At 41.5% G+C, this 27,979-nt stretch overlaps 1 protein-coding gene across 1 annotated transcript; it reads left to right on the top strand.

Moving 5' to 3' along the window:
• Positions 1–119: 119 nt before the first annotated feature.
• LOC131677766 (mitogen-activated protein kinase kinase kinase 4) lies at positions 120–27,786 on the top strand. Its single transcript, XM_058957792.1, has 7 exons — positions 120–445; positions 10,705–10,896; positions 11,158–14,683; positions 14,749–15,037; positions 15,095–15,201; positions 15,262–15,441; positions 27,380–27,786. The coding sequence occupies exons 1-7, from the start codon at positions 354–356 to the stop codon at positions 27,467–27,469; spliced, it is 4,476 nt and encodes a 1,491-aa protein (XP_058813775.1). The 5' UTR covers positions 120–353; the 3' UTR covers positions 27,470–27,786.
• The last annotated feature ends 193 nt before the right edge of the window (positions 27,787–27,979 follow it).

Raw genomic sequence — 27,979 nt, 5'->3', positions numbered from 1 at the left:
AATACATACAGCGTTGTCTGGTGGATTTGCACGGAAGCTTTCAAAATCATAATCATTATGCACTGTCCTACCCCTCACAAAGTCAGTGTTTATTGACGTGTTTTTATCAATTTTACGGTGAAAGCGTCAGAAATGTTTTGCGTTTGAGCTGAGAAGGTCTGCTTAAAGTTTCAATAAGGAGTTTCGGATGTTATCGCTAAAGTGGCCGGTTTTGTGATTATCACGAATAGAAACAACTCCAAATAAAGTCTAAAGTGAACAGCACTCGAGCCGAAAGATATATTCGAATCCAAAACCTAGCTTATTTTGCCGATGGTGACTGCGGTGAAAAAGAAAATTTGAATATAGAAAAAATGGCCGATTCGGACTGGAAGAGCCGCGTTGGAATAGACATAAATTTCAGCTCTGGCGATGAAGAGGACGACGACGATGACGGCGATAGCAGGTATAATATATTGGCTAATGCTCTGTGGTGGTTGCAAACGAAAACAAATGGTAGCATGTTGAATGGTGCGTGATATGTATGGCGGCTCAGGGAATCCCTCGGTTCATGGCCATGAACTCCCAAAGTTGTTTTGAAGGTGAAACGAGAACCTGATGCAACCAGATGATAATGTTAAATGTCAGTTCTGTCGCCAAGGCTGATCGCCTCGCCCACTCTTTTTACCACTCTTTGGCTGTTTAATTGGAAGCAAGACCTGTTTACATAGATAATTAGCGTTTTGCAGCAGGTATTTCGTGAGTGGCAGATGGGTGGATGTGAGTAAAAATAGAGAAGTTTCGCATGTGTGGTAGTTTTCATTAAGATACAAAGGTTTGTTTACACAGTGATAAGATACTAATTGTGTAATGATGGATTTCGGAGTACACATATGAAATAAGAAACCCAACAATTGGCGTGTTGATATTAGCTTCGGTTGTGTTTTTATCAGTATTGTGTGTTGCGGAAGGCGCTCATTCCGTAAAGACCTAATCGCGTATAAACCGATAATGCATACCGGTGTTTTTTTATTTCGTATATTTGTTTTCAACGTGATAAGCATTTTTTTTTTGTTTTATGGTGATGGAGTTTTACCAGTTCGCACGACTTGTGCTGACAGCGTACAATGGCGCATCGGAATGCGTAGTGATTGTGTGGTATGCAGCCAACTGGAACTGCTTTAGTAAACGGTTTAAACAACCGGCAGCTAATGTGTATATTTTGCCGGTTTCGAAATTAGCACCAGTTACTTTCAAGTTCCTCACGTCGGCAATCAACTTTCGGCATTTTGAAGGTTTCGAGTTGTTTTTATGTCTATTCGTGAGTACATTTCGTTACTATTGCAGGCAATATTCTAGCGGCACAAAAAAACTAATTGATCGAACAACGATAACTACACTACACTTCGTTTCGCTATCAATAGTAAGTTCTGTACTACTTACATTTAAGTGAATCAACAGAAGAGTTATTAAATTTTCCTGCAATTTTGCGAGATGCTCAAATAATAGTTATTGAAAATTATCGAGTTATTAAATTTTCCTATAATTTTGCGAGATTCTCAAATAATAGTTATTGAAAATTATTATTGATTTTAATTCAAGACGCACATCATACGAAAAGGACGTGACCCAACAGGGAGAAAGCTAGAGTACCGTTGTAGGTCAGAAGGAGAAACACGGGAAATAGTAAAAGCAGAAGAAAGGGCGAAAAGTGGAGCAGAAGAGAAAACGGAAACCTACGGTTCGTCAGAAGGCGCCAAAGGGAGAAGCCGTGCTTGGCAAAGCTAACGACGCGACGACGTATACAGCGCTGCTCAAGAAGGTTAGAGAAAACCTGAAGCTGAAAGATTTGGGGAAAACGTGGTAAGAATCAGGCATCCACAAAAAGGCGAGATGATGTACGAGTTGAATAAGGATCCTACGACTAGCAACTCGACCTTGCAGGAAACTATTGCCAAATCAATGGGTGAAAAGGCAGAAGTTAAAGCGTTAAACCCGGATATGGTGGTTGTGTGCAAGGATCTTGATGAAATCACGACGGAAGACGAGCTGAGAGGTGCACTGAAGCAGCAGTGTAACCTGGGCGAGATGCACATGACACATGACAGTGTAACCTGGGCGAGATTCACATTACACTATCGATAAGGACCTGGAGGTAGACAAAGTTACGGTTGGATGGTCGAGATGCTCATTGAAAGTCGCCCTACGAGTGAACAAACAAGCGGAGAAATACTTCAAGTGTTTAGGCTTTGGACATTTTGTAGGGGCTTGATTGGTCCGAGATGTGCTGGAAATGCGGGGAGATGGGCCATCTTGCGAGAGACTTTCGCAGAAGCCTAAGTGCTTACTTTGTACCCCAGCGGACGGAAACTTTCATCAGATGGATGGTTTTAAATGCCCTGCCTACAAGAAGGCCAATGATAATGGAGATAACCCAGATAAATCTGAATCACTGTGACACCGCACAGCAACTGTTGTGGCTGTCTACAATACAAAAATAATGTGTGATGTCGCTTTGATTGCTGAGCCCTGTCAAGCCCCCTGATAACGAAGAAGTGGTAGAACGCTCATACGAGGGCCAAAATAAACGGCGTCTTTGCGTGCAGTTGTTATGCTCATCCAAGGTGGATAGTAGAGCAATTCAGCTTAATGCTGGAGCAGTTAACCGAACAGTTGATTGGTCGGAAGGCAGTAATCATTGGTGGTGATTTCAACGCCTGGGCGGTGGAATGGGGCAGTAGAGTAACCAATACAAGAGGGTGTATCCTGTAGGAAGCTCTAGCAAAGTTAGATGTACGATTGCGCAATGAAGGTTCTGTTTGCACATTTCGGAGAGACGAAAGGGAGTCTATCGTATACGTAGAAACGTATACGCATAGTGACCACCAGGCGATTCGCTACCGTTATCGGTCAACGGAACCCTGCTGCAGTATGGAGAAGGAAGTCCGCCAAACGAAAGTGGAAGACGAAAGCCTTCAACAAAGACCTCTTCGTTGAGGCACTTCGGCCGAACGGCGGGACCGAGAACGTGGATGCGACTGACCTAATAAGAAGGATTGTGGCGGCTTGTGACTTGTGAAAGCTGGAACCACGCAACAAACGGCGTCCAGCTTACTGGTGGAACGAGACGCTTAGCACGCTACGCGTTGCTTGTATCTGAGCCAGAAGTCGGGCTTTGAGAGTGATATCGAGCCAGATCGAGAAGTGCGCAAAGCCGCGTTACGGGAAGCTAGGGTCGCTTTAAAACGGGAGATCAAGCAGATTGCTACAAGGAGCTGTGCCGAGAAGTAGACGCCAATTCCTGGGGCGACGAGTATCCAGTGGTAATGGCGAAAATGAAAGGCTCGACGACGTCAGCCGAAATGTACCCGGGTAAGCTGAAGATAATCGTCGAGGTTCTTTTCCCCAAGCACGATCCAACTGTCTGGCCACCGACACTGTACGGTGAAGAAGAAGGAACAAACACGGACGATCGGAAAGTGACTAACGATGAGCTCGCAGAAGCGTCAAAGTACCTGAAATCAAAGAAAGCTCCCAGTATGGATGGAATACTAACCAAGATGCTGAAAGCTGCGATCCTGGCATATCCGAACATGTTCAGGATGGTGCTGCAGAAGTGTTTAAATGAAGGCAAGTGCCCCGAAATGTGGCAGGTACAGAAGCTGGTGTTGCTGACGAAGCTAGAGAAGTCACCGGGCGATTCGGCCTCGTATAGAATCATCCTTAACCGGTTGACGAAATGAACGGAGGGTAAGCGCGTACTGTCCAAGATACAGTTTGGATTCCGAAAAAGAGATGCGACAGTGGATGTAATTCGAACAGTGCTCGAGAGTACTGACATCTAAACAGAAGGGAAGAGGACATCTATACTGTGCTGCAGCGCTGCACAGAATGAGGGCTCCCAACTAACTATGCCAGATCCTGAAGAGCTATTTCCAGATCAGAGTGCTGCGGTACGAGCCGAGTGAAGGGCAGAAGTTAATGTGAGTCACAGTAAGCGTTTCTCAGGGCACCGTTCTAGGTCCAATACTTTGGAACGGGATTTGACACTGCGGCTGCCCAGGAAAGTGAAAGTCGTGGGTTTCGCGGACGACGTGTCATTAACAGTGATGGGTGAAACATTTGAAGAAGTGTTACGCTAACATTCTTTTCCTTCCTCGATAACTGTAAGGAGGTGGCCGGCGCCGTTCTTGGCATTGCAAAGTATAGAACTCTCGAAATGTGCACATTGAGAATGAATAGCTACTCCCAGATCCAATTCATTGATTTTCTGTGCAATATCGTTTGTTCTGGTCAATCACCGAGTAACAATTACGAAGTGTACGGTCATCATGCTTATGCTAATATGCAATCAAGAACCGTCGTAGGTGGCCAATGTGGTCAAAGCGACTTTGGTTAGCCATTATTGATCTAGACTAGCAAATCCAAGTAATTTTGCACCTATTTTAATAAGTTTTGCATCATTTTGATATCATGGTGGTACCAGTTTATATGGGAATTTGCTATGTGTTCGCACTCTTGAACCCGTAATTTCAAAATCGGAAGATCCATTAATAAAAAAAAGTCAATAGCGAACAATGGGAAGGTTTTACTTTTCATTTGAGACTAAGTTTGCGCAAATCGGTCCAGTCATCTATGAGAAACAGAGGTGACATTTTTTGTCACATACACACAGACATTTTCCGATCTCGACGAACTGATTCGAATGGTATATGACACTCGGCCCTCCGGGCCGGGTTTATTTAACCAATGTTCAGAGTGATTGCATAACTCTAGTAACAATTGAGGTTTTATGGCATACTTGAAGGTCTTCTTAAAACTTAGAATGCACAGTGTGCTATAAAACCAAATTTGCTACTTGGGAGAGGCAAAAATCGTATCCTTCTTTGAAAATGATGCAACTATCGACCACTTCTTCGGGTTTACACACATACGGTTCATGTCACACCAATCAGCAAAGACTTGAAGCTGCTGTTGGAGGATTTTACAATCTTCAATTGAACCAATTAGACGAAAAATATTGAAAGTATCCACGAAAGAAAATCGTGGAGCCTTCAGAGCTAGATGTACATCATTGAGGTATAATTGACGCATCAGCGGTCCCAAATGGCTTCGTTGAGGTATTCCTAACTTAGAAGTGAATATGGGTGCCTAGCCAGTTTAGGATGCGCCTTAAGATTACATTGAATATTTTGCTAATAAAGAAAGAAACAGTGTTGCCTGGTTCACTGATACGCATGTTCGCATGGTTGAGACTGACGTAAAAGTTACGGAGAACGGTGAAACATTGAAATCATGTATCACAGTGCTAGTAATGATGGAGTTTTATGGAGAATGCTGTGCTACTGGTTTTACTATAGGATAAGACGCTGTCAGTATTGATGTCGCTGAAATTTGATTGCAGACAAAACAAAGGTCGAGAAGGTGGTTATTGTCGTTAATATGTAGTAGCGTGGCTGAGCTATAGCTGTCAAGTAGCTTCGTTGAACCTGACTGGAACAAATCTTGGAACCTCATCAAACCTTCACATTTCCTACATCTCTACGGTCAGTGGGCAATATCTGACATTTTTTCCACCGTGAGCATCTAACAGATTGTTGTCCAATAGAACGGCGACGTCGATTATGGTGACTCGGCGTCGTCTCTTGTCGTATCTGGCAGTTGTGGTGTAGGAATGGGCCCGATGGAACAGTACGATCCCAATACAGCTTGAAAAGGGCATTTTCCAGAACAGCCACAAGCAGATTTCGGCACAAGCTCTTCCAAACGACCAAATTGCAGTGCCAATTGCCGGTGCAAAATCATAGTAACGCTTTTGTGACGCTGGGTATAGGTTGTGTTGGCTAGTACGCGACAGCCTATTATAATATGGCCGATGATTTCAGGTGGCGAATGATCCATCCGGCATATATCCCCGACGTGTCGCGAAGACTTGGTCTCCAACTGGTGGAAGTGGGCATAGTGCACAGCTTTCTGCTTCCACTCGACAATCTTCCCCTCCGCAGTCAGTAGATTGCAATTAAGGTTTTAGTTCACTTGCGCTAGGTGAAGTCGGAGGAATCTCTCCAGCACCGACTGAGTATGGCGCGATCCTTCTTGTCTAAATGCCTTCTTCAATCTTCTCTGAAGATCTTCCAGGTCGGTCCGGCTTTATTTGATGACGCCGAAACTGTAAGTCAACACGGGGACAGCAAACATGTGCATTGCTGCGACCTTCTTCCACGCGTTCAGGAAAGGCTTCAAGACGCAATTCACTCGACTCAAGAACTTATCTCGGAGCTGAAGCTTTATGTCAGTGTGGCGAAACCCGAGGAGCTATCGAAATCCGGGATACTTATAAGATTCACCACGAACCATGCCCCGAATCATCTCGCATTCGTCGTTCTTGTAGCCAGCAGTATCGACAAATCGCCCTAATAGTAGCTGAGCAGATCGGCATTTTGCTAAACAAAACTCCATGCTGATGTCGCCACTAATCATTTCGATTAGTTTTCTGACTTTTCCAGCCATTTCGTCGAGTCAGCATAGATCTTGAGATCGTCCATGTAGAAGGTATGGGTCACCTCTTCATGCCTGCTTCGATTGAGTGTCCTATTGAGGGGCTTCTTGGCCAAATAAAACCAAAGCGGCTTAGAATGCCCCTACAAGATGCGGAGCGTTCTATTCTGAACTGCAATGTTGGTAGTTGACTCCATCGCCTGCCGCAGGAACCTCACGACTGCAGGATCTACTTTATATATCTCCAATACCTTGATGGGGAACGAGTGCGGTATGGTGTCGTTGCTACGTGTAATCGATATAGGCCATACTATGGTTCTGTTGGTTACACACTGCTTGTCCAACAATGATTGCATCGTTGGTGGTTTGATTTTTGCAGGTGATGATGGTGCGCAGGATCTTGTGCAGAATTGCTAGATAAGTAAGTGATCTGTCTTTTGATGGGTTGGACCTGTTGTTGTCCTGGAGGAGGAAAATTGCGATACCGCGGATGATGAAATCTGGCAATAAGCGTGGCTCGTGTAACGCCCTGTTGTAACATACAGCCATCGTGGAATGTACAACGGTCAGCATCTCATATCAAAACATTTGGACAGCCTCTGGTCCAGGTGCCGTCCAATTCCTAAGATACCGCCTATCCTCGTGTACATCATTGGTTTCGACGGAGACAGCTGATATCTCGTAAATTACTTCGCCTACCCATTCCTCCTCGCACCTTAGCCACGGTTACCGATTTTGTACGGGGGCCTCCCAAATACTGGTTCAAAAGCTAGTAACATCGCCGATATCGCTAGTTTTCATTGAATACCCGACCTTATTGTCCTCGCTTCAAAGAATCAGTGACACGCTTTAGCGTTTTTAATAACACACTCAATTGCTGTACTAGTGTGTCGAGTTTTCCCTTCAGCTGGTGCAGAGATGCCAGATTTGCAGACAAGTCTGCAAATAGGGAACTTTAATTTGGAAAAATTGTGCTAGTTTTTCATATGTATTGGTAGCGGGTGTCCTTACGAGTACACTCATATCATTCTTAAACTTTAATTATTCCTTTATGATTTTTAAATTTAAAAAAACCAAATTAAACTCAACCAGCAAACTGACAGTTGTCCTACTAAATGACGTATCTGCAAATATCTCGTTCGCCTCATTGTTAACCGGGACAGCACCCCACACAGCATGATCTGGTACTTTGTCAATCCGCTAGCAACCTGCCATCCCAAGTTTCATCTGCAAACTATGGTAGATCTGATAAGGCAACCTATAGGGTCGTGCAAGTCGCATTGGTTTGGATGTGTTATTGTCCTAAAAGTAAACAAACTAAAAAATGTTTTTTTCAATAGTTTCGGGCCAAAAAATTGAAAAAGGACTGAGATATTAACTCACGGTACTAATCTGCATCAGAATATGCCTTAACCCGCACACCCCTAAAGATCCCTATTCGCAGACTTTTAATTTAAGCTGCAGATTTCTTCGATGACGCAGATATTTGCAGATTTTTTAGTTTGGTTGCAGATTTTTTAGTTTGGTTGCAGACATTTACAGATTTTTGAATGTAAAGGCTTTTGATTACACTAGCTTTCCTGACATTTTTGTTCTTCCCAGACTTTTAAAATTATTATTGCAGACATTTGAAAAAAGTACCTGGCTTCTCTGAGCTGGTGAACTCCCAGCATGCAAAGCTCAGTTGGTGCAATGATCGCAGCCACATAACGACACAATTTCGCCGATTTTTTTCCAATAGCGGCATGTCTGTTCGAGATCCAGTTCTCCAATCTCTGCTCACGACATTTCGTGGGAAGTATGCAGTGTAGCTGGAGAGGTGCCTTCTCGTGAACAGCTGTGGGACGCTGGTAGGAAAAACAGCATCTGGTGCTGATACGAAGCAATTAATGGTGAACTGGAATCGGGGAACATTTCAGCACTTGAACTATTTAAATGGATGGATACTTCCCGTAGTAGGGAGTTTGACAGACCCTTTCTCCACTGTTCTAAAGAATCAATTCGCAAAAGCGAGGTGATGAGCTGCACCTTTTTTAAAAAGAGTTGTAGGTCATCAACTCAATATAAACACAAATGACAAATCCTACATGTCACTATAATAGTGTCATTACTAAGTAATGACATTACTAGGATTGTATGGGAATTCCATCATGACTCGCCTTACACGTTTATTAAAAGTGACATTACTGCTCACTAATGACATTACTAACACCTCTTGTACTGGCCCCTACTGTCTTTCTGCTGTTCTGATTCCCACATCAGCAGATAAAAACTAAAGAGACTAGAATAACAAAGAGATGCTATGTTCGCTATGGAATTGCAATTCAGCTGTATTCCAATTCCAAACGGAACATATCATCCCTTTGTTATTCTGTTTAGTAAAGACGCTGAATCCCTCTGGATAAAGACTCGCCAACTCTATCTTATTCGTATTAGTAATCAGTAAATGTGATTCCAATCGAGCACGAGACCTGTCAAAAGCCATCAATCCGAAGAAAATCGCTTCGAATCCTTCTGGAACGAGGGCCATTGACAGGTCTAGTGCTCGATTGGAATGACACTGACAGATAAATGGTAAACAAACAATTGACGTGTCGAGTCTTTATCCAGAGGGATTCAGTGTCGTTACTGTTTAGTACAAACATACACGCCACCGAAAAACTACCTAAAATTAAGTACTTTTGACTCAATCTCGTGGTATCGTGTAGGAAGGTAAAATTAGGTAAACCGTGTTGAAGGTAGTTTCCATTTAACTACGGCAAAAATAATAACTCAACCTTGAGTTTAATTTACTTAAATTTAAGTTGAATATGCCTAATTTTGAGTATACCCCAAACAACTCAAAAGTACCTTACCGCACGGAAGACCTCGACTGAGTCGAATCACTCGTTTTGTTTTTGACAACATTAATAAGTGTGAAAGCGACGCACAGCTCAAAAGTACCTAAATTTAAGTTAAAAGAACTTATTCTGTAGGTAATTTTATGGTCGCGTGTACACAAAGCAAACTGGCAGCGCTCATAGGTGCTTACGCAGAGGCGCTCCAAATGGACTTTGCTCTCTTTTAAGTGGTTTTTGTTTGAGGCGAAACTGAGTCAGTTCCTAACCCCAACTGCTGTCAAAATGTATGAACTGACAGCGGTTGGGGTTAGAACCTGACTCAGTTTCAGATTCAAGCGAAATCGCCATTAGTTTTCATGGTTTCGTTCTGTCATTCTTCACGGATACGAAAAACTACCAAAAGTTGAGCTCTTTTTACTTAATTTCGGGGTATCGTGGAGTACGGTATAATTAGGTAAACTGTGTTGAAGATAGTTTCCCTTTAACCAGGGCAAAAACCACAACTCATTGACAGGTTTTTTATACTCAACCTTGAGTTAAATATGCCTAAATTTAAGGTGAATCTATCAAATTTTGAGTATGCCTCTAACAACTCAAAAGTACATTATTCCATGGAAGACCTCGACTGAGTCGAATCTCTTTCTTTGTTTTTGATAAGACTAATAAGTGCGCAAGCGACGCAAAACTCAAAACTACTTAAATTTAAGTTAACATAACTTATTCTAAGGGTTGTTTTATTATTCCGTGCTCACACTCTCATTCCGACAGGAACAGAACAACATTATCGTAAACTCCTCTTGTTTGTGCTATAAACAATTGTGTGTACTAAAATGTATGTAGGATCTTCGGTTCGTGAAAGAGCAGACAACATAGACGTATATGAATGTGAGCTGAATGGATCATCGGTTCAGAAAGAGCGGGAGAAAATTCTAATGATTTGATAATAATAATAGTAATACGGATACAATCCAACCATTTGTTAGTGTCTCGCCGTGACCAACACTTGTATGGAAAACAAGGAAGCTTAGGGCACTCAACAACAGCCACGTGCTACAGGTAAACAGCTCAGGGTTTTCGTGAATTGAGTTCCCTCATCAAAAGGCCTTTTATTGCTATCCCATTCGTGCAAATTTTGCTGGAGTGAAGCAACACTAAGCCGTCCTACTATCTTCCATTTTCGGTCACATTCACATCTCGAGAAGATAAGATAAGAAGCAAGTTTCCTGTCCTCTGCCAGGAGGTTTCTTCTATTTGCCTGTAAAACCTTAGCGAATAAGTTGTTCAGTGGTGGCGGTAGAGCTTCTTACAGATTTAGTTGACCAACCACTGAAATTATTATCCAAATTGATTTCAATTATATTAATATTTTCGCTTTTGGTACTTACAGTAGCACCGTGGTAAGACCGTTCGCTGACGAGCCGGATTTTGTCGAAGATTTCTGCAGCAACTCGCAGGACTTTGAAGAAGGTATCCGGATATCCTCCGTGGACGACGTACTCAGCCGGTACGCGGAACAGTATGGTAGTACACCACCAAGGACAAGAATAAAGAACAAAAGCAGAAGCTCTCGTCAAAGAATGTACGTATTTGGGATCAACATTTTTCCTGTTCCAAAATTTATAGAATCGCCATATTGCTTTTTCATCGATTGGCCAACAAGATGGGCTTTCGTGTGCTCGTGTGTAATGGTTAGGCAGTACTTCTCGGTTGATAGTGTCTGGCGGTCACTTGAAATTTAGGCAGCAGGAAAATGCATTCCATCAGATAAGATAAGCAATTGCAGAATGGTACCCTTTTTGGTAAATATTTTCGTTGTTATCTTTTCTACCGACTGTTTCAGGGAAGGAAATGTCAGAATGCGCACCGGTCGTTTGGCGCGTCCACGTGCTGACAGACGCAACACGGTTGACTGTGCTATTTTGAACCAGATGATAATGGAGACAGATGGAGACGAAAAAGTTCGCAGCGACAAACGATCGACGCAGCTACTGCGCGAATCCGAAAGGGAGTTAAAGATGGCAGCCGCTGTTAATCCTGTAATAGCAAGAAACTCGGCCAACCTTGGTCCATCCCCTGGATCTATCGAGGAACGTGCTGAAAGTATGCCGATCACTAATGTTCCTTCTGGAATCGGCGCTGGAGTGATCCCAACATTGATCGAATCGTGCAATCGTTTCATGAGTGTAAAATCCCGACCTGTGGGTTGTAGAACTTCGGCTCCTCCGTCCGCTTTTGTGAATTTTCGCGATTGCTCCATCAATGCAGGGTCTGAAATACCTCAAAATCGGATCGCATTTCACGAAACATTCTCCAACTTGATAAAACTAGGTAGTATCGATAAAGATCGCACCAATCGAAATATAATCTCCACGGAAGAACGACTCTGGCAAACGCATGTTAACGATTTAATATGGCTGGAGCTACAAGCTTGGCATGCCGATCGCTCGGTTGAACAGCAGGATAAGATCCTTTGTCAGGCTAGAAACGAAATCGACATATTACTAGAGGAAATCATGAATTTTCGATTCCAAAGACATTTAGCACGAAACGTAAGTGATTTGAGCCAGGCTGACAGTGGATTGGGATCAGACGCCACAGCTTCCACGGTCAACGGTGACACCATTCGTGAGTTCTGTTTCGGTTGTCTATCGATGTACTGTAAGGATTGTTTGGAGATTCAAACGATCGCATTGAAACAGGTAGAGGACCTCTTACTGCGGTTAGAATCCAAGGAAAGTCTGTTCCCTTCATCCAAAGCAATGGGCATGGCATTTCCATTGTACCAAAGTGAGGCATTTGTTGGCAAGGTCAAAGCGATGTGCCTTTGGTACAATATGACCAAGCAGCATCGATTAACCTTGCTAATATTAGGCAAATTACTGGCGCGACTTCAGGGAAACAAGAAACCTTACCATTGGCCAATCATGGAGACGGACAGTTCTACAAGTTCTTCGGTGCAGGAGGAACCTTCTGAAATCGGCGATAGTGGACTAGGCGAATCAACATCCAGTTCGACCGGAAGTTGTTCAGCTAGACGAGTTCAGTTCGTAGACGAAGGAAGTGCTACAGAAAGTGCTAATAGTGATGAATCCGGTCGTGACTATTCCGATATGGAAGACTTCTCCATTCGGCGGCATTACGCGTTCACTGAAGAAACTGAAATGAGTCAATATATAAACACGTTGAATTTTTACAGTGTCAACTCTATCACGGAGGTTACCTCGCATACGGCAAACAATTCTACCACGCTATATCGACGGTATATCGAAAATGTCCTCAAGTGTCGTGGCCTTGGGAAGTCACTAACGTTCCTGCATCGATTACACAACGTTGTACTGCGAAAAGCACAGCTAACACTGGAAAATCCAGACACTCAAGAACACGAAGATGACAGTTTGTTTATCGAGGAGGATGTACCGTGCATTGAACCACCACTGGACAAGGAACAGGAATCTGAGCTCCGTCGTTTTGGTGCTTGGAGTAGCGAAGCCAAACAACTGAAACTACCTTCGTATGTTTCTGCTTTTATCTTTTTATCGCTCATTCCCTTGGAAGTAATCCAAGAATTTCTAAAGATGCGGCTTGAAACAAGACCGCTACAACCAAACCCGCTCAGTTTAGAGCAACATATTAAGGAGCTGAAGGAAGGCCTAACACTTGCTATGATTCATCGCGACAGATTTCAGAAGCATATAAATACCGCCCTGTATGATCGCGAATCGGAATTGGATAAATATATGGGAGTGCTGGAGACATTCGATGGTACGGTGAGGAAAATTTTTGAACTATATTTGGAGTATGCTGAGCAGTGGATTCTGGTGGCCACACCAGAAGGTCATCAGAAATCAGCGTTGGATGAGGAGTGGCGCTTCACTAAATTGGTTTGTCCGATGATTCCGGGACAACACGCCACTGCGGCGAAACGGTTTTGCAATATCGTGGAAAAGGTTCTGGAAGACATAGGGAGGCAGATGATTGCACGGCTGCGTGAGTTGGATGATCAATTAAAGTCGATTGACAATACTCCGGTTGATAAATCGGGCAAAAAGTGGCAATTTCTAGCCCTCTGCCGAGAGACGCAGGACGTGTTTACATTTGCACGTGATAAAACCATGAAAACTATGGCCTTTGCTAAAGGTTTGTTCCGTGATCTAGAAAAATGTGACTTTCACCGGGACCATTGCGATGAAGGAGAGGAAGAAAGTGAGGATGGCGTAGTGTTAAGAAACAACCTTGGACGCAAGAAGAGTCCGGTATGTCAAGAGGTTGTCGATATTTTACGTTTGGTGAAGAAAAATGCTTTGTTGTTCCGTAATAAGCTAACGTCTGTTATTGAAAATCTACAAAATGAGTGTCATGTGCGGAATATGGCGGATATGGATGAGAATGATCGGATTGCGGTACTGTCGAGAACTCGTGAAATTCTACATCAGGGGTACAAGTTTGGCTTCGAGTATCACAAGGATTTAGCGAGGCTGTACGAGACAAAAGCGGAAAACTGTCGCGATCCGGAGAGTGAATTGAAACTTTCCAATGCGATCGTTCACTTTGCCAAACTGTGGATGAAGTTTGTTACGGAACGTTGTGAGAGAGGCAGAGGTCTTCGTCCACGATGGGCCAATCAAGGTTTGGAGTTCCTAATTTCAGCCTGTGATCCACAGTGTACTAGTCACCTGCGTAATGCAGAATTCGAAGATCTTAAATCAAAAATGGATGCGTGCATTTCGCATGTTATTGGTAGTATTAAGGAGCCGGAGAGATTGCGACGATCACCGCGATCTAGGAAAAGTTCTCCATCTCCTTCCCCAACGCCGGGACGTGCATCAATCCCTACAATTACACTCAGCAAAACTTACCAGAACCAGTTGAGTTTACGAGAAGACGGCGTTGTGCTCAGATCGCATCATACAACTGACTCTTACGATGTTTACCGAAAGCAGACATCATACGAAAGTGTTCCGGAAATAAGAATACGTGTACCAACGGAAACGTTGCTTGGCACCAAACCACTGCGGCAGCTACGTGTGCGTGACGCTATCAACAAGCTTGATTACGCGTTGAACGAAAAATTACGTGACAGAAACCTGATTGGCAACGTCAAAGAGATAAGCTACTGTGATAAGGTGCTGAACAGAGCACGTAGTGTGAATTTCAGCTGGCATCGAGGCATCAAAATAGGTCAAGGTCGATTCGGGAAGGTATACACAGCGGTGAACAATTCGTCCGGCGAATTGATGGCAATGAAGGAGATTGCGATCCAGCCTGGCGAAACGAGTGCGATTCGAAAGGTTGCCGAGGAGCTGAAAATATTCGAAGGCATCAATCACAGAAATTTGGTGAAATATTATGGAGTGGAAATTCATAGGGTAAGTGGAATTGTTGGTTCGGGTATGAAACTAGGATTGAATTGCATATTCTTGTTTGTTTTAAGGAGGAATTGCTTATTTTCATGGAACTATGTCCGGAAGGAACATTAGAAAGCTTGGTGGAACTCAATGGTGGACTTCCGGAGGCACATTCACGTCGCTATACGATTCAATTACTCTCCGGTGTAAAGGAACTGCATCGGCATGGGGTAGTACATCGAGATTTAAAGACAGCCAATATTTTCCTAACTAGAGATGGAAACTGTCTCAAACTGGGTGATTTTGGATCTGCGGTAAAGATCCAAGCACACACTACGATACCGGGCGAATTGAAAGGATACGTCGGAACGCAAGGTAAAAAAAATTCATTAACTGAAGGTTCGAACTCTAGCTAATTGGATATTTACGCAGCTTACATGGCACCGGAAGTTTTCACCAAAACAAACAGCGAGGGTCACGGCCGAGCAGCTGACATTTGGTCCGTAGGATGCGTCGTCATTGAAATGAGCAGTGGAAAGGTAGTATCGGAAAGGGAGCGATTTTGTTTGCTGAATTTAAAAATTATTTTTGTTTCGCAGCGCCCTTGGCATCAGTTTGATTCCAACTTTCAAATCATGTTTAAGGTGGGTATGGGGGAAACGCCAGAGATACCGGACTGTTTATCGGAGGAAGGTCAAGATTTTGTCACTAGCTGCCTACAGCATGACCCGAAGCAACGACAATCGGCAGCAGAGTTGCTACAGCATAATTTCTGTAAGGTAAGTATGAGTCGGAAAAGGAGGATTTTTCATTCTGCTTGATCGATTAATATTGAGCACAACCCACCAACCTGGACTCCGCACTTTCAAAGTGCGAGTGATCAAACTGCTACTGAAAAGTTTTCAGTGAAAACTGCGAGCTGTCAAAACACATATTTCAAGTGATTGAGATGGTGCTTTCATAGATAGACCAGTCGAACTTACCAGTCTATGAGAAGAATTTAATAGAAGAATAGTAAGTGCGCAGTGCGGTTAGAATCCAGTTTAAGTGCCAAAAGCAATATTGCGTTTACTTTATTTCTCTCAGAAATCGGATAACAGGATTGTAATAAAATTGGTATCTCTTTATACATTGTTATTAAGAGTACTCATCCTATTTCTACATTTTTTCTGAATGACTACTGAGGCTCATCACGGTTTCAAAAGCATACAGTTCGCAAACTTGCTCATTATATTTTGTTAACGGGCATCGTTATAGCGTCGACAATTATTCCATTGGTGGGGCAGTATATACTCAAACAACTTTCATACAAAATGTCATTTAGTATCAATGCGCTTTACTTTTACTGTAGCCTGGCTCGCCCTTGTGAAGCAAAGACACCCTTGATTATCCTCGGAAGCATCATCTTGTTGTCTTCCGAACATCCAAGTCCTGCTTTCTTGTTGTCATGTAGTTTGCCTTACTATCTGAACATATCGCTCCACCAGGCCATTTGTAGTTGTAGGGTGCAGGAAGTTTAGGATATTTAATTCCGATCAGTTCAGATATGCCAGCATGTAGATCGTTCAAATTTATCTACCTACGTACCGGCGATGAAATCACTCAGTTCTCGAAATGCAAAGAATTTTCTGCTGGGGTGTACTTGTGTTTCGGGAACTTATCATGTAACGAAAAATCGTGACTCATTTCCAGCTTTTGGACAATTATCCCAAGATAGGCATTCTTACTAGATTCACGAACAATTTTGTTCTGATCGTATAGGACATTGTTGGTGTAAAATGAATGTTGACTTTACCCAAATTTCGTCCCAAAACTGCCCCAAATCATACATGGTTCTTAGAAGGACGTAAAAAGAGTTGCTCTCACATTGATGACGTTGCCCTTCGTCTTCATACGATCCCGGGAAATGCTTGAGAGTTTCCTCTCCGTTGTGCTCTGTGACGTTGTTTTGTCTTCCTTCCCTCCTAGTCGACCTGGCGGTACTCATGCGGTTGGCTGAATGGCAATGGCTTGGCCAAATTTTATGGGAACGCACCGACTTTTCCCTTCCATTTGCTTCGGCCTTTACTCGACAGGATCACTGGAAACTTGCACCGTAAAACCCGAGGACCGACTCACGCGATTCCGGCCATATACACGCACAAAAGCTAAGAAATCTCGACAGAACTTTCTCCCGAGGTAATCTCCAGCACTTCTTATTCCTTTTCTAGAACCGGTTCTTCTTACAGCGGCAGTGCGGATGTGTGCGAATATGGCTCGAGCGGGTTAAAACACAAGTTTTCCACTCTGCAGAAGACTAGTATGGGCGGATTTCTATGTCAGCTTTTCACCATTATGTTACCAACCTTTCACCACAAAAGGGAGCTGCCTTTTCCACACGCAGCGCTTTTTTTCTTCCTCCGGAGAAAACTTGCTTTTCCGCTGGGGGGATATTTTCAGCCAATTTGTTCACGCCGAATTCCGGTCCAGGCCTTCCTACTGCACCACCAAACGACCGAACCGGACCGATGCTGATGAAATAGACAGATAATCATGAACCTGGATAGTTGTCAGCGGACCCCGCTTTCCCGCTGATGTAAAAACAAGTTGACAGTACTTCCCGCTCGAACGAGGTAGAGTTTACCCAGGTACTCGGTAGTGCAAAAATTTCGCGTTCAATTTTTGCAGATAGTTTAAACCAACCGCGACTTACTTACATCTAATTGAGATCACCGAGCAATTCTTCAGATTTACTCCAAAGCAGTTCTTTCTGTGCCAAACAGCTAAAACGGGATGCTGATGTTGAAGAAATCTTAAATCTTCAATTGGGCTAATCAGACGAAATTTCTTGAGAACATTGAGAAGATGTTACTCATTGAAGTACAGCAGAAATATCAACAGTGCGAGGTGCCTTCCTTGGGGTATTTGTTGACGTTGAAGTAATTGTGGATACCTGGTAATCTCTATTTTTCGATCCATGAGGTATGATCGAAATAATTAAAAAAATATTATTGATTCGAAATATATGCGTTTTAGTGACTGGTTATCAAAAGCGATAGATTGGTTGATGTAAATGACATCAAATTGAACGCGACATTCTCTATTATGTAAGATATTGTATGATGCTAGACACAGAAGGTTATTCGCTGTCAAACGTCCAGACGTGAGGCCATCTTGATCATCACCATGCTATTGCTGGCAGTGAGCATTAAATGGTTCCATAATGTCCAGTTCGAAAAACTTCAAGGTAGCACTGAATGGAGTTAGTCCACGATAGTTACACTAGTTTACAAGAAAAATGAAGCTTCAAGAAAAAGTAGTTTTTAGACTAATTTTGGGTCGCTGAACACGAAAACAATATTCATTTTTTGTTCAAAGAAGCGATTTGATTTTCTCAAAAAACTCGTTTTTGAGCACTTTTGTAGTTTTTAGTCAATATTTCGTGTCAAAATCATTCAATTAATTTAGTCAACATGCAGGTTGAAAGGTGCCGAGATGCCCTTTCCAAAAACATATAATATGTGTCGATCATATGTAAAATTTTTAGTGCTGCAAGCGACCAATGTTTAAAAAAGTACATTTTTGACCATTTTTAAACGTTACTCATTTTTAAATGATTATTTTTATCGAATTTTTTTTCGGACCTTTTAGAATCTAAGATGACAAATAATATGCTTACGTTAATTTTAAGCCTAACATCGGAGGGAAAATGTTGATGCTATGGCTCATTTAGCGAAATGGAAATTTTATGATTTTAGTGGACGCTGCCCTGGTGCGGCGGTTTAGAGGATGTAGCACTGGTCTCATAAGCCAGTCGTCAAATATTCGAGTCCCTATCGGGAAGGAGTCTCAGTGGGATCGTAGCACTAGCCACGTATTATTCTGTGAACTGAGAATCTGCTGTGAAGCCTGTTGAAGCAGAAGGCTAAAATTCCTTTAATTCGTAAAATATGTACTCACCACAGACAGAACAAAACTTTTCCAATGATGTTTCCACATTTTAAAAAGAGCTCTTAGTTGTCACAATGAAATATCCAAAACCATTCAAATGACGCAGGATGGATGGATGCAAGCTCGAGAAGACAGTACCCAACACAAACAATAACTATCAAGTATAGAAGATTATTTCAGCCGAAAGTATGATTGTGCGAAAAATAAAAAGTTATAATTTTCACTCAGTGCTTCATACCATCTACATTTTTCATCCGACTTTTGTGACCATTGGATTAAAATTTATGCAAAAAGATTATTTATCTCATTAGATTCTAAAAGAATTTTCTTCTGTCCTTGATTTATTATAAAAAAATATGCTAGAAATATGCTTTTTTTAAAAAAAGATGGGTGGGTAATGTCAGAGACATAACCGGAGTGAAGTAGAATACACTTTAGACCGGTAAATTCTGCTCTGGAATAAGCAATTTCTATGCGACTTTGTCGACTTTAGCACATTCATAGTTTATTTGGAGTATTTTTGGAATTATCAAGTTGACAATTTGCAACATTCTTTGAAAATATTGTTGAACTTTTATGAATGAAGGCACGCAAACGAGCGTTTGACCGTCGTCCTACTACCAGCATCAGAGAAGTAGCAGATCAGCATTTTTCGCTACATAAACTGTACCAAACAAACCGCTCGTAAGTCCACCGGAGGAAAGGCTCCCCGCAAGCAGTTGGCAACAGCCCCCTGGCAACCCTATACCATCATATGGAGTTTGACAGCGACCGACATATATGGGGTGTTATAGCTATAAAGCCCCAAACAAAGAATTATGTTCGGCACTATGCTCGATATTCAAGCATTCCACACGACGTTTTGCATCTTGTGGGATGATTTAATAATTTAATTTAATTGACATTTTGTAACTAAATACAGCTTCTAATCATTCGGTTCAAAATCAATGTTTTGCCTTTCATGGCAGTGATGCTGGCTGTACAGAGACGTCGTCCTTGACAGGGGGCTGGTTGGCAACGAAGGCCATGTAAAAGTGCCCCAGTCACGGTTGGCGTTAAGAATCCTCATCGCTACCGAACAGAAACAGTCGCCCTGCGAAAAATTCACAGCTATCAGAAATCGAGCGGGCCTAAATTGTGACCCAAAATAAACCACAAACCAACAAGCTCTTTTCAGGACCAGCCAATTATAAAGTATTATTATTATAAATGAAATTTTCCATTGCCTTACAACCTCCCTCCCCCTTTCCACCCGGCTTGAATAGCTATCAATCTTGATGATGCTGTGCGACGGGGGCACTAGTTTTTATTATAGTGGAAAATTTAGGTTTGCGCCTTTTTCCCAAAAGTTTTTTAGCTGTGCGTTTTCAAGGAAGTTGTAGTTGAATTCAAAATAAAATAGTTTATTTCTATTGTCAGAGATGGACCTTCCAACGAAAACTAGTCTGGCTCGCTCTGAATCGAATTGTATGGACCAACCACTGCTTTCACAAAATCTGTTATTATCAGTAATTGAACATTCTACACAACTAGTCACAACTATTTCCAATCAGCACAAAAATCGAAGATTTTCATTCAGTACAATAGCAGATTTTCACTTTTAGAAAAACAGGCAACATTCTGGCCGAAACTGAGCACCTATATCGAAACGTTAGAAAACGTTCGATTTTTGTAAATTGAATCATTACACTAGCCTGTCTACAAATCACACAAATAACTTTTTTATTTTGTGCCATTCTACTTGAAAGCGACGGTATTGTTCACAAGTGGCTCACTTACCATCCAACGCCCTTGGCAAGCCACTTTCTGATGCTTGTAATAACAAAATTTCAATTTCATTCTTTGTCGATAAATTGATGGCCCTGAAAAGGGCCTTTTGTTTGGGCAGTGTTCGGAATTTACTTGGAGCTGGTGTATATGGTAATAGTTTTGGTGCCATCGAAGACGGCGTGATTGGCCAACTCTTCTAGCAGCAGCAAACGGACGACGGTTTGAATTTTGCGGGAGATGCTGCAAACGAACTGCTGCATGCTGATGCTGCAAACGAACTGATCGTGAACAACAGCATGCTGAGTTTTTATACCTGACTACAGCACAATGTAAGCTCGTCCTTTTTTGTGTTGTCCTCAATATGTGTTTTTCGTAGCTCCACACCTTCGTTGGTCGACCACATATTTTTGATAAAGAACAAAATTGAAATTGTGTTTTCAATACGGAGGTTATCGAACACTCAGGGTAAAAAGAGTAATGTAATACGGCACCTTGGTAAAATGTTTGAGAATTGAAACCTTTTTTGAATGCGCCTAGTAAACACGAAACTGTAAACAAACAAACAAATGATAACTTTTTCTTTTGTGAAATACGTGAAATCGACGATATTGTTCACAAGTAGCTCACTTGCCATCGAACGCTCTTGGCAAGCTACTTTCGGATGCTTGTAATAACAAAACTTCAATTCGATTCTTTGTTGTTAAATGGCCCGTACCAAACAAACCGCTCGTAAGTCCACCAGAGGAAAGCCTCCCCGCAAGCAGTAAGCAACGAAGGTCGTGTAAAAGTACCCCAGTCACGGTTGGCGTTAGGAAGCCTCATCACTACTGAACAGAAACTGTCGCCCTGCGAGAAATTCACAGCTATCAGCAATCGAGCAGGCCTAAATTGTGACCCAAAATAAACCACAAACCAACAAGTTCTTTTCAGGACCAGCCAATTATATTCCAGTAAGATATAAATGAAATTTTCGTTTTCCATTGCCTTACAACCTCTTTCCTCCCGGCTTGAATTACTATCAATCTTGATGATGCTGTGCGGCGGGGCACAGGCAGTTTCCATTATAGTGGAAAATTTAGGTCTGCGCGTTTTTCCCAAAAGTTTTTTAGCTGTGCTGTTTTCAAGGAAGTTGTAGTTGAATTCAAAATAAAATAGTTTACTTCTATTGTCAGAGGTGGACCTTCCAACGAAAACTGGTCTGGCTCGCTTAGAATCGAATTGTATGGACCAACCACTGCTTTCACAAAATCCGTTATTTTCAGTAATTGTACATTCTACAGAATTAGTCACAACTATTTCCAATCAGCGCAAAAATCGAAGGTTTTCATTCAATACAACAGCAGATTTTAACGTTTGAAAAAACAGGCAGCATTCTGGCCGAAACTTTTGAAACGGAGCACCTATATCGAAACGTTAGAAAACGTTCGATTTGTGTAAATTGAATCATTACACTAAACTGTCTATAAATCACAAATAACTTTTGATTTTGTGCCATTCTCGTGAAAGCGACGGTATTGTTCACAAGTGGCTCACTTACCATCCAACGCTCTTGACAAGCTGATGCTTGTAATAACAAAACTTCAATTTCATTCTTTGTCGATAAATTGATGGCCTTGAAAAGGGCCTTTTGTTTGGGCAGTGTTCGAAATTTACTTGGTGCTGGTGTATATGGTAACAGTTTTGGTTTCATCGAAGACGGCGTGCTTGGCCAACTCTTCTGACAGCAGCAAATGGACGGCGGTTTGAATTTTGCGGGCGATGCTGCAAACGAACTGCTGTATGCTGATGCTGGAAACGAACTGAGCGTGAGCAACAGCATGCTGAGTTTTTATACCTGACTACAGCACAATGTAAGCTCGTCCTTTTTTGTGTTGTCCTCAATATGTGTTCTTCGTAGCTCCACACCTTTGTTGGCCGACCACATATTTTTGATAAAGAACAAAATTGAAATTGTGTTTCCACTACGGAGATTATCGAACACTCAGGGTAAAGAGAGTAATGTAATACGGCACCTTGGTAAAATGTTTGAGAATTGAAACCTTTTTTGAATGCGCCTAGTAAAAATGTTTTCCACTTCACTCCAGTTTGTTTCTGACCATAATTGCAATTTGCGTACTGAAATAAATCATAATTTAGGGTTTAACATAAATTGCTCTCCAGGGAGAAACAGTCCATGAAACAGAAAATGCAAACTTATTCTTTGAAATGATTTTGGTGGCCCTGAAAAGGGCCTTTTTTATGATACAAGTGAGTTCTACCTTTTCAACTTCCAAATCCATACAAAGTGCGTCCCTGCCGCTTCGAAGTATAGACGACATTCATTGCCGTTTTGCGCTTGGCGTGTTCAGTGTAGGTCACGGCATCTCGGATGACATTTTCTTGCACACCATCATCATTCGTAGATTAAATCGAAGATGCATTTTACACCACCACGACGAGCCAGACGCCGAATGGCGGATTTGGTGATTCCCTGCATTTTATCACGAAGAACCTTGCGATGACGCTTGGTACGGGAACGCAAACATGATACCGCTCATTGTACCGTCCGGACGAGCATGTTGCTCGTGTGGTAAGCGAGCACCCACTGATACAAAACAAGCTCGCGTGACCTGTATATATAACATTCCCGTATGTAATGAAACGCTTACATGCTCCTTTTTGACGGCTCTGCGTGGGATATGCTGGCAAATTGCGCATTTTCCTCGCTGTTTTCTGAAAATCCTTGTTTTGGTTTATTTATAGTAGTCGCAGTAATTCCGAAATTTAATACGAAATACGTGCACAAATTTCCGATCAGATAGTGCAAAAATATTGCGATTTCGTCCAGTAGAACGGAAGATATTCGCATTTCAAATCTGGGAAAATTTCTCAACTGAAATTTTTGAAACGGAACCCTATATTGAAACGTTAGAAGTATTCTACTTCAAAAAAAGTCGAACATTAGACTTTTTTTTACTTTGGTCGATTGTAATCATAATAAATGTACATTTCTCGACAAACATACGATTACGGCTTAAAAGCCAACTGTCAAAATTCTCTTTGAAAGGAAATTCCGGACAAACCGTTACTGGCTAAACGCAGTTCATGCAAGAGAAAACTTTTCTTTTGTTTACTTTAAACATCTGTGATTGGCGGGTAACAGTTTGTCTGAAATTTCATTTCAAAAAGAATTTTTACAGTTGGGTTTTAAGCCGTAATCATATGTTTGTCGAGATTTGATCTACGCATATTATACATTTTCGGAGAGGGCACATCAATACCTTTCGAACTGTTTCGATCGGATCCTATTTGAACAAGATATTGACAAAAAACTGAAATAGGGCCCAAAAACATCTTTTTCAAAGAAATCTTGAAAATGCGTCTTTGAAAAAAAATTGACTTGGTTTTCGTATTCAGCGATCCAAAATTAACTGAGGAAACACCTTTCTTCTTAGCTTACCGCGATTAGCTTAAAATTGTTAAAATCTGTCACATTAGATTCTGAAAATATGAAAAATTATTTTTCTGCAATAAAAAATAGAGCAAAAACAAAAAAGCAGAAGCTGAAGAAATTTTTTTTTAACTCGAACTTCTTTGAAAGAGAAATAGAGTATTATTTTCGTATTCAGCGACCCAAAATAAATCTAGAAAACGCTTTTTCTCGTAACTTCATTTTTCTTGTAAACTAGTGTAATTTTATTTAAGACCAAAAGAGATATGTGAAAAACAGAGCAATTTTCACTCGGTGCCTAATAACATCACCAGTTTTGTCAGATTTTCGTGATCTTAGGCTTACAATTCACGTGAGAAGTTTGCCTGTCACATAAGATTTTAAAAGATTTTTTTGCTGATTTATTTTTTATGAAAAATAAAGCAAAAATTAGTAATTTTACCAAACACTACTTTTTTTACTTTGATTGCTCTTAATCCTAAATTGTTAATATTTTATCCTAACATGTTATACATTTTTCGAATGGGAACACCAATACCTTTCGAATGGTGAGTCGTTGAGTTGTGTTAATCGGAAGATTTGTTCCTGAGATATTGACCAAAAACTGCAAAAAGTGCTCAAAAACACCTTTTCCAAAAAATCACAAAAACGGTTCTTTGAAAAAGAAAATGGATATGATTTTCGTGCTCAGCGACCCAAAATTGACTTAGATAACATCTTTTTTTCTTAACTTCATGCAATTAACCCAAAATTTGTAAACTAGTGTTATTGACGTCTCGCTTCCCTTTTTATGTACTGGAGACATTTTCGCAAATTTTCAGCAAGATAGAAATATTCCACTGGAAACAGATACTCGAAAGATGGGAATAAACGGAGTCACCAAAACGTCGATGTGACTTTCCAAAAATTGGGGGGAGGGGGAAATCGGAAGGGCCCAGTATTGAAAGATATTTAAATCAAGAAGCTCAGATAATTATCGTTTCATCAAATCGAGAGCGCCCAGAGTTTGGTCCACGTCCGAAACCAGTTCGATTTGTTTATGTTGCGACCAGAATAAATGAGTTAAAGACCCTGCGAAAATGTTTTTGGTTTGGAGGAGAAAAATCAAGACAAATCTAACATTTTTCACGAAGACCTAACACACCAGGACAGTCAGTTAAAAACCAGGACATTCTCTGGGAAACCAGGATGTTTGACCACCCTACTTTCCAAGCCTGCCAGAATGACATTCGTTGCGCTCTTTGTTTACTGTTGTTGATCAGCTGTTCGCGGGTTTTCTAAAGAACAGCTGATCAGTCATATAAACCAGCCCCGTGAAAACTGTTTGTTGCCTGAAGCTGCCACCCAGCTCCGTGAAAACTGTTTGTTGCCTGAAGCTGCCACCAAATGCCAGTAGCGCTAGCTACGTTTCAAATGTTCAAGGTCTGTTCACATGAACTGTATAACAACTGTTTAAAATTTGGAATCAAAATAAGTAATTAATAACAATATATGAGAATTCACGCTTTCTCTTGCATCGCTTCTTCTCCACAAAATCCGAACGCTTTTATAACCTGAGTACCAGTTAAGCACATCAAAATGAAGTTTGTTTGCATTCGAAAATTTTCAGGTCGAGTTAACAACATTGGCTCGTAGCAATGTGAAAGTTGCCTAAAGCGCGTTCGCTGTCATTTTTAACAACTAGCCGAGCCAGAAAGCTAGCTTATGTTGGCTTCACTCATTTTTCAAAGAAACGTCAAAACATTCACCCTCTTGATATTAACAAAGAGCGCACGAAATGTCATTCCAGTCGAGCTGGGGCTTGGAAAGTACCGCTATGTAACACAGCATGTTTTGCTTGATAGTCACTAATTCGTTGGTCTCTTTTTCATTTCTTCTGCATTTGGACTAGTATATATGTTACTATCGTATGCTTGTTATTGTTTACACAATTGAGCAATGCAAGAATAAAAAAAAATTAAAATAATTAGTCCCTGCTGACCTCGGACAACCTGTGCCTTCGCGGATTGTTATCACATTACTCACCTGTTTTATAAAGGTTGCAGGATAATCGTTTCGGCGCTACAAGAGATTATACCTTATACAGGTCGTAAGTCGCTGATTGCATTAGTGCGGAACGCTCTTGTCCATGCTAGGTACATTATTTTGACATATTTACTTTGCCCTGGATATATTGAGTTCTTGTCGACCGGTCTCACGAACACTAATGCAGTTTCTTGGTTGAAAACAATCCCATTTGCTTTTGCCGTCTTTGTTTATTATTTTCCACTAGCTAGTTATGAAGTATTTGTCTCATGTGACGTGTACGTACATGAACCGTAGAAACTCTATACATGTTAATGCAATGGAAAAGAATAAGCTGAAGCGAGACAGACTGATACGATCACCAAATGCATGGAGAGCAGTCATTGCATTTATCGCTCATATAAGTAAATGCGTCCGGATAATTTGCTACTGCCACAATAAAAACTCACATATTCACCTGAAAAGTTATTGGCACTCACACAACTTCTCCGAATAAATATAACGTGTTATTTCTCCGGATAAATAAAACCGCTGGAGAATTAGCGAATGAGTTTATCACGGTATCCTTTTTGCACTCGCTGCCTTGCTATCGCAATTCCAAAATACGAAAAAAAACAAGTCTGTTGTACTTCTTTGCCGCTTTTCTTTGAAATTAAGTGTATATTTTGACGCATTTTTTTCACAAAATTAAAATATTATCACCTTCTCCGGTGAGAAGGGAAAAATCAAATAAATTTTTTTTATCCGAAAAATTATTCTCACGCTATTTATGGAGATGGAGAATTTTGCGACTCATCTTATCTCGGAAAACTTGGATATCGGATAAGTCCAGCCCCCTGCTAGGCAGCCATTTTTTTTTATTTCAATTATAGAGGTTTTAACCTTAAGGTCATTCGCCTCTTCGGGTTAGAAAAATCTCTTAGGAAAAATTTCTAACCCTATGTGCGGGGTCGGGACTCGAACCCAGGTGCGCTGCGTACAAGGCAATCGATTCACCAATACGCTACGTCCCACTCCCCAGGCAGCCATTTTATCCTAGCCAACATCTGCCTTTGTTAAAATCAAAACAACCCAATGCTATTGCACGGGCGACATAGGCCTAGAGGCGGCTTGGCCCATCATATGTTGACTACTGGCAAAGTCTGTATATCACCATATCGGATGACAGGAGTGACACGCCTTCTCGCGTGAGTGAGAGAGAATTACAATTAGGTTTTACACCAACCGACATAACCCAACAAAATGAGCCGGATGAACTTCGTTTGACAATTCTCGGTGGTTTGTTTACAAGGGAGTTACGTGAGTGCAAATGCAACAGATGAGCACCCGTTGCACTCGAACTCACGCAACTGACAAAGTAAACAAACCACCGAGAATTGTCAAACATGAATTTCATTCATCATGAGTTCATTCGTGTCGTCATCTTGTAGAACTCAATGCCTGATGGAGAGCGTCGAAAGGGATAAAACGCCCGCCAGAGATTATAATCCCTATCAATACTACCGATTAGTTTGCACTTGAAAAAATTGCGTGATTAGTAATTCAACTTCTTGTAATTTCAGGTGAGTGACGACAGCATGAAGGATTTGGATTTGGAGACTCAACGGTCTTTTCGACGAAATCTTAACTCATCGTCGTCAACCAAGTCGTGAGAAAACCGACTGACCATCAAACGAATAACTTGTTCAAATACTACTTGCATACATCTACTTTGTCAGCAGCCAGTTATTTCCTACACATACACACACAATTACGAGTATCATAAAGACTGTTCAGTATTGAAGTTACGAAACGATCAAAGATAAAAAGGACATTACTACTTAATCTCATGCTAAACCAAGTTATACACACATTCCATCAACATATTTTCGGACATTCAGGAAATTTAGTAGATTTTCCATCGCCCCGTGGTAGATCACTATAAGGTAATGTGACCAGGCGCCCCCGATTAGACGCGTTAGTATTTTTTTTTTAAATTATCACTTCACAAAATGAGATCTGGAGGTTGTATTATGTGAGAAATAATCGCCTAATCGGAATTTTTGCGCTAACTTTTCGAAAGGTTCCACAATCTTACAGCGAAGTTTTAAGTGACTGGAAAAAGTGTGCATAGTCTCTAGTTATCTTGAGCGGGTCCCGTTATTGTCCCGAAAATATCAGGT

The sequence above is a fragment of the Topomyia yanbarensis genome, chromosome 1 (genome assembly GCF_030247195.1).
Source record: "Topomyia yanbarensis strain Yona2022 chromosome 1, ASM3024719v1, whole genome shotgun sequence".
Lineage (NCBI taxonomy): Eukaryota > Metazoa > Arthropoda > Insecta > Diptera > Culicidae > Topomyia > Topomyia yanbarensis.
Note: the sequence above shows the minus strand (reverse complement) of the source record. Positions and strands in the feature narration are given on the sequence as shown.